The following is a 14,616-nucleotide window of genomic DNA, read 5'->3' as shown; positions in this document are numbered from 1 at the left end:
CTGGACCGCTAGGGAAATATGATAAACCCACTTAAAAATAAATATAATTGGGGCTTCCCTGGTGGCTCAGTGGTTGAGAATCTGCCTGCCAATGCAGGGGACACGGGTTCGAGCCCTGGTCTGGGAAGATCCCACATGCCGTGGAGCAACTAGGCCCGTGAGCCACAATTACTGAGCCTGCGCATCTGGAGCCTGTGCTCCGCAACAAGAGAGGCCGCGATAGTGAGAGGCCCACGCACTGCGATGAAGAGTGGCCCCCACTTGCCGCAACTGGAGAAAGCCCTCGCACAGAAACAAAGACCCAACACAGCCAAAAATAAATAAATAAAATAAAGAATTATAAGAAAAAAATATATATATAATCAAAGGAGTTAACCTTCACCCAATGCTGTTTAACCCCTTCACAGAATTTTGTTCCATCTACATATTTATAACAGGCTAGGCACTCTATTAGACCATCTCTTTAGAGTCAAAACAGATGCTCAGTGATAATAGTTATTTTCTGGTACTTAAAGTACATAGAGTACAAGGTTATTCACATATATTATTTAATTTAATCTTAACAACCCTAAAAGGTAGGCATCTTTATCCCAGTGTTTTTCAACTAGGAGTGATCTTGCCCCCTCCCTCCAGCACCCCCCAACCCCAGGGACATCTGGCAATGTCTAGTGACATTTTTCATTGTCACAATTGTTGGGAAAGGAGGGATTGATACTGGCATCTAAAGGGAGAGGCCAGAGATGCTGCTAAACATCTTATGATGCACAAGATAGCCTCCCATGATGAAAAATTGTCCAGTCCAAGATGTCAATAGTGCCAAGATGAGAAACCCTGATGGCACTGTCTTTCAGTTAAGAAATCAAAGATTTAGAGAGCTTAAGTTACTTGCCCAGAGTTACACAGATCCCAAATCATCTCTGAATGACACCAAAGCCAATAGCACATTCCGTCACACACACAACTACTGGAGACTGTTTCTGATGAAATATGTACTGTTTTCTTATCAGTGTTTCCCCTCCCCATTTAGTCTTGGTATACTTTAGATTTTGCTAATCAGCATTAGCTGACCTCATCCAGGAGAAGATTCAGAAAATGCTTTCTCAGACTAAAAGGTCAGATTTAACAAACGTCTTACCTTGTGCTCTCACTGCATCCAGTATTTATAGCTTCACTGCAGCAATTACCATATTGTACTGTGCTTGTATGACTTTCTCCCCTTTAGACTATAAACTCCTTAAGAGCAAGGTTTGCCTCTTTATTTTTGTATTTCTAGTGCCAAGGAAAGTATCTCAGCACAGAGTTTACATTTCATAAATATTTGTTAAACAAACAAAAGAAAACTGACCAAGTTACATAGTATACCCAAGAATGCACAGCTACTAAATGACAGAACCAGGATTCAAATTCAAGTCTCTCCACTGCCAAAGCCTATAGTTATTATATCTCAATTAAGCTAAAAATGAGATGTTTATCACCTTTTTATCTTGCCTGTGGGAATTCTTCAATCATAAACATGTCAGGAATTATATATAAAGTCCCTGTTTTAAAGACAGCTTATAATCATAAGAATTTTCCTACCTTATACTTGTGTACATTCTGTGAAAGCTTGCAAGGTAGTTAGCATGTAACGATAGTGATAATCTCTCCCAAATACCACAGTTATAAAGGTGCCACTGTGTTTTTATTTGATAGTCTCCCTGAATCAACACTCACTACATAGAAATTAATGTTATTTTGAGTTGTCACAGGAACTGTTCATAAAAACTAAGCCAGGGTCTCTTAGGAAGAGAAGAACTCACTTTAACTTTAGCTTTTATTTCTTCACTGTCCCCTTCTCCATCATTGCGGGGTTCCATGCCAGACTCCTCCTGGTTGTCTTTGTTTAGTACAGAATACTCTTCTAGTAGAGTGTCAAACAAAACTATTCGCTTGTTCTTGAAGAAGCCATAAAAATAAGCATTGCTGTGGGAAGAGCGTTTAGATCCTAAGGAAAAGACAGTTCAAAATATGGAAAATAATTAAAAAGTATGGGGTTTTTTGGAGAGACGCCTAGAAACTGAATTACTGGAAAGGACGTCAACATTTTCAAATTGTTTAACACCTGAAGAATATTATATCAACATAAATCACCACCAGCAGTGGAAAGTGTCTGTTTCTTTGCAGTCTTGACAACAAATATTTATGCTCATTGCAGCTTTATAGCAATAAGTAAATAAATAAAGCCTAAATATCCAACAGTCATGGAATGATTAAATTATGGTAAAGCTATGAAATGGAATTTTAAGCAGCCAGAAAAAAAGTATACTTTTGAAATATTTTAACAAGATAGGAAAAAGCTCACCAACATAACTGAAAAGGATGTAAAATTTCATGTATATAAAATTCCATTATTATCATGAAAAAATGTACATGTAAATAGAAAAGCAGAAACACAAGCCTATTAAGAAATATATTAAAATACTGAAGTGTTTATCACTGGCTTCTAGAAATATGGATTTTTGTTCCCTCCCTTATACTTTTCTCTGTTCCAAGGCTTTTAAAGTCAGTATACTTATTTAATCAGAAAAAATTTAAAGTATGTAAAAAGACTGAAAAAAAAAAACCCTAAATTTTTAACAGTGGCTAACAGTAGCTGAACTATGGTTGATTTTTATCTTCTTCTTTATATTTTTCTTTATTTTCTATACTTTATTTTCTTTATATTTTATGTTCTAGCACGTGCAGTGAATTTAGTGGTTAAGAATGACTTTAGGTTCAAATCTTGGCTCTGCCATGTATTAGTTGTGTAAATGTAAGAAACTTTCTTAATTTCTTTAAGCTTTATTTTCCCGTTTATGATATGAGGCCAGGACTTTTTGGTTTGGTTGCCTGGAAGTTAAGAGCCAAACATGTGGTCCAATTTTATCAATAATATAGGACCTTAGGATCTGGAAAGCTGGGTATCTGGATCTTATCTCATTTCTGTCTTCTCTGATTCTAATTTTTAAATTAATTTAAAAATATTTCTTAGAAGCTACCTGAAGTTATTTATGGAAGTAGGTAGATAAATAAAACAAAATTAATGTCTTAGTATCTCCCACTGGTCTAAGTATCTCAAAGTGTGGCCCAAAGAATGCCTACACCAAAATCACCTACGGGTACTTGTTAGACGTAAATACTAGAAACACCCAATATCTGGGAATGGAGCCAAGGAATCTTTTAACAAACTCTCCAGGGAATTCTTATACTCACTAAAGTTTTAAGAGTCCCTGCACTAGACCATAAGCTTTTTGTATCACTATGCCTTGCATGTAGTTATTTATTCAATAATGCTTGTTTACTGAATGGATTTATCGTACCACTTGAGGTATGAAGTAATGTATTTGGGAACTCTGAAAACCAAAACGTTCTATGAAATTGTAAGGCATGGCCAGCTGTCTCTTCATCTTTCGTTTATGATGTCTTATCTTAATCAGCTTCTTGGCAGCATTTGACACCATTGACCACTCCCTCCTTGAAACACTTTCTTCTCCTATCTCAAGAGAAACACCATCTTCTCCTGGTTTTCTTCCTACCTCAATGGTCTCTCCTCTTCAGCCTCCTTTGCTGGCTCTTCCTCCTCTGCTGACTCTGACTTGAGCCCCCTTCTCTAAGTGCCCTCATCCAAGGAGGTATCTACATGCCAGATACAGATATTTCCATATCACTATTTCTAGCCCTGACCTCTCTCTAGGACTCTGGATTTATATATCCAGCTGCTTATTTGACAGGCCTACATCTCCACATGGATGGCTAAAGTGCCTATCTGTTGTTTATATTCTCAAGTATAGGTTTTTCCCTGACCAGTATTAGAATTCCCTTGCAGAGTTTAGGGAATTTCGCCTCATGCAAGTCTTGTGAGAGACTGCTTCTCATTTGAGAAATCTAAAAAGCTAGATATCTGCTTCCCCAAGCACTCCTGGCAGCTAGCCCAGTGCCCTCGCTCAGTCAATCAGATGCACCCACTGGGGACTCTGAAACAGTTAGCTAATTACATAAAGAAGCAGGGCAGTGAGGAATGAATTCTGCAGGTGCTAGTGGAAGGGATGTTAGGGATACACACTGCTGACTCCAACACCAGGAGCCACTAGCAGTGTCCTCCCCAGACTGGTTCTGCAGGATGATTCTGAGTTCCTAGTCTCCCGATGGAGAGCCCACTTCCCAAGTTTGGTAAACTTAACTTTCCTGGTGACTTTGTGAGTTATCAAATATTGTTTCAATAAGGAATTTCTCTGGTTAAATCAGCCATAGTTGGTTTCTATGGCTGGCGTGCAACTAACTACTGCTTGTAGAACTCTAGTACAATGTTCAATAGGTACGTAACACACTCATCAGAACTTAAACCCTCACAGACTTGCTCTTCTCCCAGTTTTTTCCCATCTCAGTAACCTACCATTTATCCAACTGCTTAGTCCAAAAATCTAGGTCGTTATCTTTGATGTCTCTTTCTCTCTTATTCCTTTACATGTCATCTACTGGCAAATTCCATCAACTCTACCTCTAAAACACATCCCCAGTATATCCACTTCTCTCCATCAATTACTACTATTCTAGTCTAAGCCACATTATCTCCTCCTGAACAGCATTGGCCTCCTAACTGCTCTCCCTGCTTCTACTCTTGCCTCCCCTATCGTCTATTCTCTATAAAGCAACCTAAAATAGGTAAAAAGTACAAACTAGGCCATGTCACTTTCCTGCCTAAAACCTTCAATAGCTTTAACCCTAGACTTAAAATAAAATCCAAGCTCCTTACTCTGATTTACAAAGGCCTATGTGGTCTGACTCTCGCCTATGTCTCAGATTTCATGTCATAACACTTTCCTGCCATGTGGTAGCCACACTGGACTTTTTTCTGTTTCTTGAAGATACAAAGCTCTGGAGGGTCTCTCCATTGATCTTGGCATGGATGGCTCCTTCCTTCAGATCTCAGCTTAAATTCATTTGCTCAGAGATGTCTTGTCTGATGACCTAATCAAAAGTATCTACTCAGCCATTCTTTATCACTTCACATCAGTTTAATTCTCTGTGCAGTACTTGCTATCTGACATTTTCTGAGAGCAAGACTCTTGGTTTTTCACTCGGTTTTTCCTTTCAATTTACAAATCCATCATGTGTGTTGTTATTGTTATTAACAACATTCATTCACTCAAAATATTTTTGACAACATTATTAACAACAACAGAAGCATGCATTACAGATGAGTAACTTCTGTTTAGCAGAGGTAAGTTGCCCAAAGTCACAAGGGGAATCTGTGCTAGAACTAGAATTTAAATGCAAGCCTATTGGCTCCACAGCCTGACCTCTGAAATGCTACCCTCCACCTACTCAAATCTTGATTTTCCACAAAACCCAGCTCATGTTATAACCCTCCATAAAGCCTTCCCTGACTATTTCAGCTAAAATCATATAGCACTGATGGTATATATCACATATCTTCTCAATTACCTCTATTGTCATAGCATTAGCATTCATGTTATCTGATTATAAGTGATCGGCAACTTAGGTTGCCCCTTCAGTAAAAGCGCCTCAGAGATTGTTCTACTCTACTGATCATTGTGCTACTAGTTTAATATTATTAAAAGACTAGTAATCTCAGAGGCCAAAGCAGTAGTATGAATTGGCTTCTTTTTCTACCATTTCCCCATAGACATGTTCTAATTGTGCCTTTAGTTGGCCACCAAATGCCTGAGATTTCTATACTCTTCTCGTTGCTGTTAATTCATTCTTTCCAGTTGTGACCATCTCTGTCCTCCCGGACCCTGCAATTACTTCTCAGTTTCTACTCCTTCATCCGCCATAGCTACTTCTCAATGGTGATTTTTACTTTAGAGGAGGAAAGGGCAAACTATGGCTTGCAGGTCAAATCAAACCTGCCGCTTATTTTTATAAGTAAAGTTTTATTAGAAAACAGCCATGCTTGTTTCTTTATGTATTACTATGGCTGCTTTTGTACTATCATGGCAGAGTTGAATAGTTGCAACAGAGACCATGTGACCTGCAAAGCCTAAAATAATTACTGTCTAGCCCTTTACAGAAAGCATTTGCCAGACCATAGTTCAGAGGAAGCAAAACTGAAACCCAGAGATGCAAAGTGACTTGTCCAAGATCCCACAGCTGGTAAGTGGCAGAGGCAGAACTACACTCATTCATTTACATGGATTTTAATTTACAGATTCTGAAAGTCATGGTACCACACAGTTTTTCTTTGCATCTTTGTAGGTTTCCTTGAGAATTTAGTAGTCTTACACAAGCTAACAGATAGATAGCTTAATTTTCAAAAGCAATCATCAGAAAAGCAGAGTATAACTAATCTAAAGTACCAAGTGGTACCAATCTTGGGTAATCTGCAGGTGAAATCAGAGTCCTGCAGAACACTGGAAGTTTTCTTGGTGGAGACAAAGCCAATAACATTGGTTTTGTTTTTGAGCCCCCAAACCAAGTGCCAAATGGAATCTAACTAAGCAAGAGTCCAACTCAATTACATATAGGAGCCAGGCAGGTAATAGAAGTGAATAAATCAGTCTAATATCATGACATAGCAGGGAGTGATAAAGGCCGTGGTGCAGAATTAAAAACAATAAAGCCAACCAAACATAGCTGCAGGCAAGAGCAGGACTTGGCATCAGGCCACCAGTTTCTATCCCTGGACTATGTCATCAACTCTTATAAATCTTCAAAAGCCAAAATGTAAATCCTAATCTTTAAATAACAAAAACAAACAAACAAAAAACCCCCCAAACCAACTGATTTGTTCTTTTATTAAAGTTTTAAGAATAAACTAATCAAATAAAACAAATCACTCAAATAAAATCTTCTTACCCCAGGGAGCCTTACCTTCAACAACATACACCTTAGTCAAAGGGAAGTCAATACTCTTTGCCATGACTTCAATTTCTTGTTTAAGCTTTCCCTCAGGAAGAGGTGTGAATTTGTCAAATAAAGGGGCAATGTAATCAGCATAGATGGTGACAAGCACCTGAAACGCAAATATGAGAACAACCTATGAATATGTCCTTAAAGAGAAACTACTCACTATACAGATTCAATATTAAAACTATGTGATCCCAGCCCTGAGAACAGGGACCTTATCTTATTTGCTCTGGTATTCCCGAAATAGTACCAGTACAGCATTCAATATCTGTTTGATGAATTAAATCAAAATGAATAGTGTCTATATGGTAATAACTGAAAAGCCAAATGGTCCATTCAAAACTATCTTGGGGATTTCTGACACTTCATAAGCCCATCATAACTTGGAATTCTGTCTTTCAAGGTAATCATAATAGACTTGAAGTGTTTGCTAAAAAAAGAACTACTAGAGCTTGACTGTGTGCTATTATTTGGTTTGCCTGCTAACATTACTGACCTGCAGTTCATAACTATACACACTGGTTGAAACAGCATTTCCTCTGCTCTCTCTCCTGTCACTTCAATTTGCCATACAACATATATTTGTAAGTCCAACTAGCACCCATTTTCCAGTCATGATCCCACCAGCAGGAGGTGAAGCAATGAGCATCATGGTAATTCAGACTAAAAGAAACCTCATCATCAGTGCAGCTGAAGAGCTGATAGGACGCATTTTCTGGGGGCTGTTAACAGACCATTTTGATTGTGTTGTAGTGTTTGTGCTGTGAAGCAGTTTGGAATATGGGAAAGAGAAGAGGAAAAGAAGACGTGAAGAAGGGACAATGGGGAAGCGGAGAGAGGAAAAAGGAGGGAGAAGGAAGACAGGGAAGAAGGGGGGGCTGTGGGGGGAAAAGGGAAGAGGCAAGGCGAGGGGGAGGGGGAGGAGGAGGGGGCAAGGGACAGAGAAGAAGGGGTAGAGGGCAAAGGGTAGAGGAGGAAGGGGGAGGAAGGGAAAGATAGGGGAAGGAGGGCAGGAGAAAGCAGATACGTTTATGCTTTCTTTTTCTTATCCCGCTTACATCTATTCTCTCTCCAAAATATCCATGGTTTTTAGACACTGGAGCTCAGTCAAGAGTCATCAAATTGTCAAACTTAGTCATCATTCTGGTGGCAACTCACAAATGCACAGCCCCAAACTGCTTGACAACTGGATCATTAAAGGTAACTAACAACTAGCTTCTAGAATCTATAAGAGCCAGTATAAGGAGAAGAAAATCTATGGTCAGAGTCAACTCTCCCATTTCTATAGCTAAAAGCAGAAAACAGAAGGGGAATTTATATGAGCACCTGTTTATATTTCTTCTGCTTCTTAAGAACCATTTAGATGCTAATGAAGATTAAATGATAGTTATCTCACCAAGGAACATTTTGTAAAAGAAAATCGAAACAAAGATTTCACTTACCAGAGACACAACTAGTGTGAACAGCCAGGCATAAATAAAAAAATAGTCTCCCCCAATTTTAATAATGTAAAGTAGAAGTGAAGACACAGGTAATAAAATGCACTGAGTCACAATAAATTTCTTGATTGCATCTTTCATGAAGAACCCCAAAGTCTGAAAAAATAAAAGGTCATCATGAGAAACTAAGAAACTGCTTTTAAAATAACAAATAAGTGAATAGAAAGGATACATTATTAAAGCAATTTTAAAAATTAAAAGGCAGTGAAACTATATGACAACAGGTAGCCTAAGATAATAAGTCAATGTCTTGTATTTTATAGTTTAAAATAAACTCATTTAAATGTTATTAGCTGAAAAACACTAGACATTAGTGCATTAGACATTAGACATTAGAGGAGTTTATGGCAAGACTTTAAACTATGATCTTTACCATATCTGCAGTTCCTTTTTCCTCGATTAATTCATGCTCTAAAATAGCAAATTATGTTTTAATTATTCCCAGCAGAGGACAAAAGCACAAAAGAGAACATTTGCATTCTCTATTTTACCTGCTGATTGAAACCATGTTTTTCTTCTATCACAAAAGTATTATAAAGACTCCACGGCAAACCAGTCAATGCACTGAAAAGTGTAGCCAACAGCAGAAACACCAAGGACTGAGTGATCTAAACACAAGAAAAAAAGAGGCAGTTTTTTAATATTAATTCGTTCTTCAAATGAATTATTAGCGAACAAATCAACGAGTATTTGCTGAGTACTTACTATAACTCAAGCAATGTGCTTGATTCTACGGGTCATACAAGGCCTGAAACATCACCACTACCCTCAGAGTTTATTTGCAAGATAGGGAGGCAATAAAACACTTCTTCTTTTATTACATGACACCATATGAAAGTTAACTGAAGTCATAGAGACAAAATGGTTAAAAGAACTTCAATTGAGCCACATATGCTGGTGAATTCAAGAAAGGCTTACAACGCTGATGAGAAATGGAATGCTACTCTGAAGAAAGAGATAAATTAGTGGGACAGAAGAGGCAAGGAGGAATTCCACACAATTTGCGAAAGCAAGGAGAAAGAAAAGAGCACCTTAAAAGTGAAAGATGACAAGATGATGGGCCTAGTTGGGACCAGGCAGAGAAACATAATGGAGCATCAGGAAAGCTGGGCCAGGGCAGGTGGGGCAGAGTGTGCTGAAGTTTTACCAGAGCCAAAATTCAAGAGAGAAAATAACCCTCTAGAACTCCTTTAATTGCCTTAACAACAGGTCCTTAGGAGATCAAAAGCCAAGAACTGCCTCATTTTTCTTTACAAATATCTTTTCCTATGACAGTGGAGGATGAGGGCAAATTGGTATGAAGGAACTTGTGGGGAGGGGAAGGCAATGAAGCAAACAAAACCCTCGCTCTCCCTCCCACCACGCCATCACTCTCCCTCTTACTCCCCAGAGTAAAACTGAATTCTTTTAAGTGTGAGTACACCAGCAAAGCATATTTGACTTCGTAGTAAAGACACAGCCACTACGTTTCTAAACACAGGAAGAGGGAGAAGGGAGATTTGTCTGGCTACAACATGCAGGGTGCTTTATGCCAGCATTTGTCCCCAAACGGGAAATGAGAAATTTTTTAAAAGTAGATTCTAGGGGCTTCCCTGGTGGCGCAGTGGTTGAGAATCTGCCTGCTAATGCAGGGGACACGGGTTCGAGCCCTGGTCTGGGAGGATCCCACATGCCGCGGAGCAACTAGGCCCGTGAGCCACAACTACTGAGCCTGCCGTCTGGAGCCTGTGCTCCGCAACAGGAGAGGCTGCGATAGTAAGAGGCCCGCGCACCGCGATGAAGAGTGGCCCCCGCTCGCCACAACTAGAGAAAGCCCTCGCACAGAAACGAAGACCCAACACAGCCAAAACAATAAATAAATAAAATAAATAATAAAATAAAAAATAAAAAAGTAACATAGGCAAGGAGAGAGCCCGTGAGAAGGGCTAAAAGCCTCCTTAAAAAAAAAAAAAAAAAAGTAGATTCCAGGACCTTCCTCAAAACTACTGAATCGGAATCCCATCTTCAAAAAATACAACCATATTGTATAGATTGTTTGAATACCTGCTTCACTCATTTAACATATCACGAACATCTTTCTATATCAATAAATATAGATCTATTTCTTCATTGCTAATGGCTCCATTACATATATTTCCATTATAGCATTCATTCCAATGCTACAATGAACCCCTTTCATTCATTCCCCATAAATTCGTAAAAGTGAAATGTCTGGTGTCAAACTTTTAAAAGATTTTTGATACACACTGCCAAGGTGTCCTCTAGAAAAACTATACTAGTTTTCAGTCTGACAGCATGAGACTAGTTCCCTATCCCTCAACAATTCTGTCCTATGATTCTTTTAACTGTTTTTTCCCCAATATGATACGATAGGCCAAAACAAAGAAAGAAGCACAACTCCTAGATTCTTCATTGTTGTATTAAAACACATTTCTTTGATTGTCAGTATGGATTTATATTTTTCATGTATTTTATAATTATACGAATTTCTGCCTTTGCCCATTTTTCTGTTGAGGTACTCAATTTTTTCTAAAGTGTTCTTTCGGGACTTCCCTGGTGGCATAATGGTTAAGAATCCGCCTGCCAATGCAGGGGACACGGGGTCGAGCCCTGGTCCGGGAAGATCCCACATGCCATGGAGCAACTAAGCCCGTGCGCCACAACTACTGAGCCTGCACTCTAAAGGCCGCGAGCCACAACTACTGAAGCCTGCGTGCCTAGAGCCTGTGCTCCACAGCAAAAGAAGCCGCCACAATGAGAAGCCCGTGCACTGCAATGAAGAGTAGCCCCCGCTCACCGCAACTAGAGAAAGCCCGTGCGCAGCAACGAAGACCCAACGCAGCCTAATTAATTAATTAATTAATTAATTTAAAACTCTAGATCATATTAAAATTTATAGTTTCTTCAGACTCACAGACTTAGAGAACGAACTTATGGTTACCAGGGGGAATGAAGGGGGGAAGGGATAGTCAGGGAGTTTGGGATTGACATGTACACACTGCTATATTTAAAATGGATAACCAGGACCTACTGTACAGCACAGGGAACTCTGCTCAATGTTATGTGGCAGCCTGGATGGGAGCGGAATTTAGGGGAGAATGGATACATGCATATGTATGGCTGAGTCCCTTTTCTGTGCACCTGAAACTATCCCAACATTGTTAATTGGCTATACTCCAATATCAAATAAAAAGTAAAAAAAAAAATTTATAGTTTTTTTTTAAGTATTGTCAGTGTATCTTTGTTTATATTTAAATACTCAATTCATCTAAGTCTTTCTTTTTCTTGGAGGATATAAAATTGGAATTTATTTTTTTCTCAGTTGTCCTAAGAAAATTTATAATCTATATATTCCTCACCAATCTGAAATGCCACCTTTATCATATACCAAGATTACATACATATACTTAGTTAGGCCTGTTTCTGGTACCAATACACTATTTAAGATTTATGATACATTTTAATATCTAAAAGTTACCACTCATTATTTTACTTATTCAGAATCTTTCTGGCTATTCCTCTGTCTTTAGTCATTCAGATTAACTATAAAATGTTTTATCATGTGCCCTTCACAAGCTGCTCTGGGATTATAAATGGGCTCTATTCTTTTTTTTTTTTTTTTTGGCTGCATCGGGTCTTAGTTGTGGCACGCAGGCTCTACGTTGCAGCATGCGGGCTTCTTTCTAGTTGCGGTGTGCAGGCTTCTCTGTAGTTGTGGCGTGTGGGTTTTCTCTCTCTAGTTATGGCACAGGCTCCAGAGCACGTGGGCTCTGTAGTTTACGGCACACAGGCTCTCTAGATGAGGTGCGGGGGCTCAGTAGTTGTGGTGCCGGGCTTAGTTGCCCTGCAGGATGTGGGATCTTAGTTCCCTGACCAGGGATTGAACCTGCGTCGCCTGCATTGGAAGGTGGATTCCTTACCACTGGACCACCAGGGAAGTCTCTCTACTCTTTTTTTTAAAGTTCATAAATCTCTTCCTTAATAATTCACTGAAGAATTGTGATAAGGCACTGATTATCAAGTTTAGCATTCTGCACAGAATCTACCATTTTCTCCTTTTGAAAATCTAGATTTTGCTCACCTGTAGTCTTCTGAAACATTCTCCATTCTCCCTAGTTTATCAACATATGCCATAAATTCAATTTCCTTCTGCATGCTAACATATAAATCATCTACGTCTGGAGCCTTGAATTAATTTAAGACAACTTGATTCCTTCTTAATCTCACTTACCTTATGCATAAATACCATTTTTAAATGAATAATTCTATCAATAAACCATTTTTCTTCTTAAAGAAGATGAACAGTAAGTCTAATTCCCCAATCAGTAGGCTTATTCCCTCCTTAAAACACTAAGATTCCAAGAGTGTTGTAAATTATTTTGCCTTAAACAGTAAAACAGCCTCTTAAATGGTCCCCCTGCCTAATATCAATCCCTCCCCTTTCGATCCATCCTACATACACACCAGATGAATCTAAAACTCCACTTCTCTACTTTAAAAGCTCGTAATGGCTCTATAACAGGGGCCCCCAACCCCCGGGCCACAGACCGGTACTGGTCTGTGGCCTGTTAGGAACCAGGCCACAGAGCAGGAGGTGAGCAGTGGGGGAGCGAGCGAAGCTTCATCTGTATTTACAGCTGCTCCCCATTGCTCGCATTACCACCTGAGCTCCGCCTCCTGTTCAGATCACCTGCTGCGCTAGATTCTCATAGGAGCGCGAACCCTACTGTGAACTGTGCCTGTGAGGGCTCTAGGTTGTGCACTCCTTATGAGAATCTAATGCCTGATGATCTGAGGTGGAGCTGAGGCAGTGATGCTAGCGGTGGGGAACTACTGCAAATATAGATTATCATTAGCAGAGAGGTTTGACTGCACAGAGACCATAATAAATCAATTGCTTGCAGACTCATATCAAAACCCTATCAGTGAGTGGCAAGCGACAATTAAGCCTCAGGTGGCAGGCTTTATTGTGGCAAGTGAGTTGATGTACTTCAATTGTACAGCTGCATCTGGTGGCAGGCTTTAAGTCAGAATCCGACACATTTTAGTCTGCGCGCGGCCCGCCCATTATTTTATCCACTTCCATCCACGCCTCTTTCCCACACTGCGCACTTGTCTCAGCCACAGTTTTGGTAAGCCCACAAGCTAACCCTAACCAGGATGAGTAAAAAAACAAACATCACTGGAGAGCTTCTTTGAAAAGGGAGAAAGACCCAGTGATGAGACAGCAGAAGACTCTAAGACTGCCAACAAAAAGAAAGCTACATTTAAAAGAAAATACCAAGAGTCCTACTTAAATTACGGGTTCATTGCAACAGGTGATTCACATTCTCCAAGCCCGCTTTGTATAATATGTGGCCACCGGCTATCCAACAAAGCCATGAAACCTTCAAAACTGCTTCGCCACATGGAGACCAAGCACCTGCATTGAAAGACAAGCCTTTGGAGTTTTTCAAAGGGAAAAAACCATGAACACAAAGAACGGAAGCAATTATTGAAGGCCACCACGTCATCAAATGTGTCTGCACTGAGAGCATCATTCTTAGTGGCTAACCGCATGGCTAAAGCTAAGAAGCCCTTTACTACCGGTGAAGAGTTGATCCTGCTTGCTGCTGAGGACATTTGTCATGAACTTTTAGGAGAGGCTGCAGTTCAAACGGTGGCACGTGTTCCTCTTTCAGCTAGCACCATAACTAGACGAATTGATGAAATAGCAGAGGATATTGAGGCACAGTTGTTAGAGAGGATTAATGAGTCACCATGGTACGCAATCCAGGTTGATGAGTCTACCGATGTTGACAAGGCAGCAATGTTTGCCTTGCGATATATTTCTGTGCGATATATTTTTCAGGAGGATGTGCATGAGGATGTTATGTGCACTTTTGTTGCCAACCAGCACCACAGCTGTGGAACTATTCAAGTCTTTGAATGATTACATATCAGGAAAACTGAATTGGTCATTTTGTGTCGGTATATGCATGGACAGAGCAGCTGCCACGGCTGGATGGCTTTCTGGTTTCACTACTCGGGTCAAAGAGGTCGCTTCTGAATGTGAATCTACGCACTGTGTCATCCATAGAGAACTGCTGGCTAGCCGAAAAATGTCACTTGAACTTAACAACGTTTTGCAGGATGTGATTAAAATTATCAACCACATTAAAGTACATGCCCTTAACTCACATCTGTTCGTGCAGCTCTGAGGAGATGGATGCAGAGCACACACATCTTC

General features: G+C 39.7%; 1 protein-coding gene across 1 annotated transcript in view; it reads right to left on the bottom strand.

Moving 5' to 3' along the window:
- Nucleotides 1–14,616, bottom strand: part of ZMPSTE24 (zinc metallopeptidase STE24) — a 46,437-nt gene that overhangs the window by 17,580 nt on the left and 14,241 nt on the right. Inside the window, exons 4-7 of the mRNA XM_036825802.1 lie at nt 8,879–8,995; nt 8,331–8,483; nt 6,853–6,994; nt 1,800–1,984 (exon numbers count right to left, since the gene is read on the bottom strand). Of these exons, the coding sequence (XP_036681697.1) occupies nt 1,800–1,984; nt 6,853–6,994; nt 8,331–8,483; nt 8,879–8,995 (597 nt within the window). The remainder of the gene's footprint in view (nt 1–1,799; nt 1,985–6,852; nt 6,995–8,330; nt 8,484–8,878; nt 8,996–14,616) is intronic.

This window comes from Balaenoptera musculus, chromosome 1, assembly GCF_009873245.2.
Source record: "Balaenoptera musculus isolate JJ_BM4_2016_0621 chromosome 1, mBalMus1.pri.v3, whole genome shotgun sequence".
In the NCBI taxonomy this organism is placed as follows: domain Eukaryota; kingdom Metazoa; phylum Chordata; class Mammalia; order Artiodactyla; family Balaenopteridae; genus Balaenoptera; species Balaenoptera musculus.
This window is presented reverse-complemented; position numbering and strand designations above follow the sequence as displayed.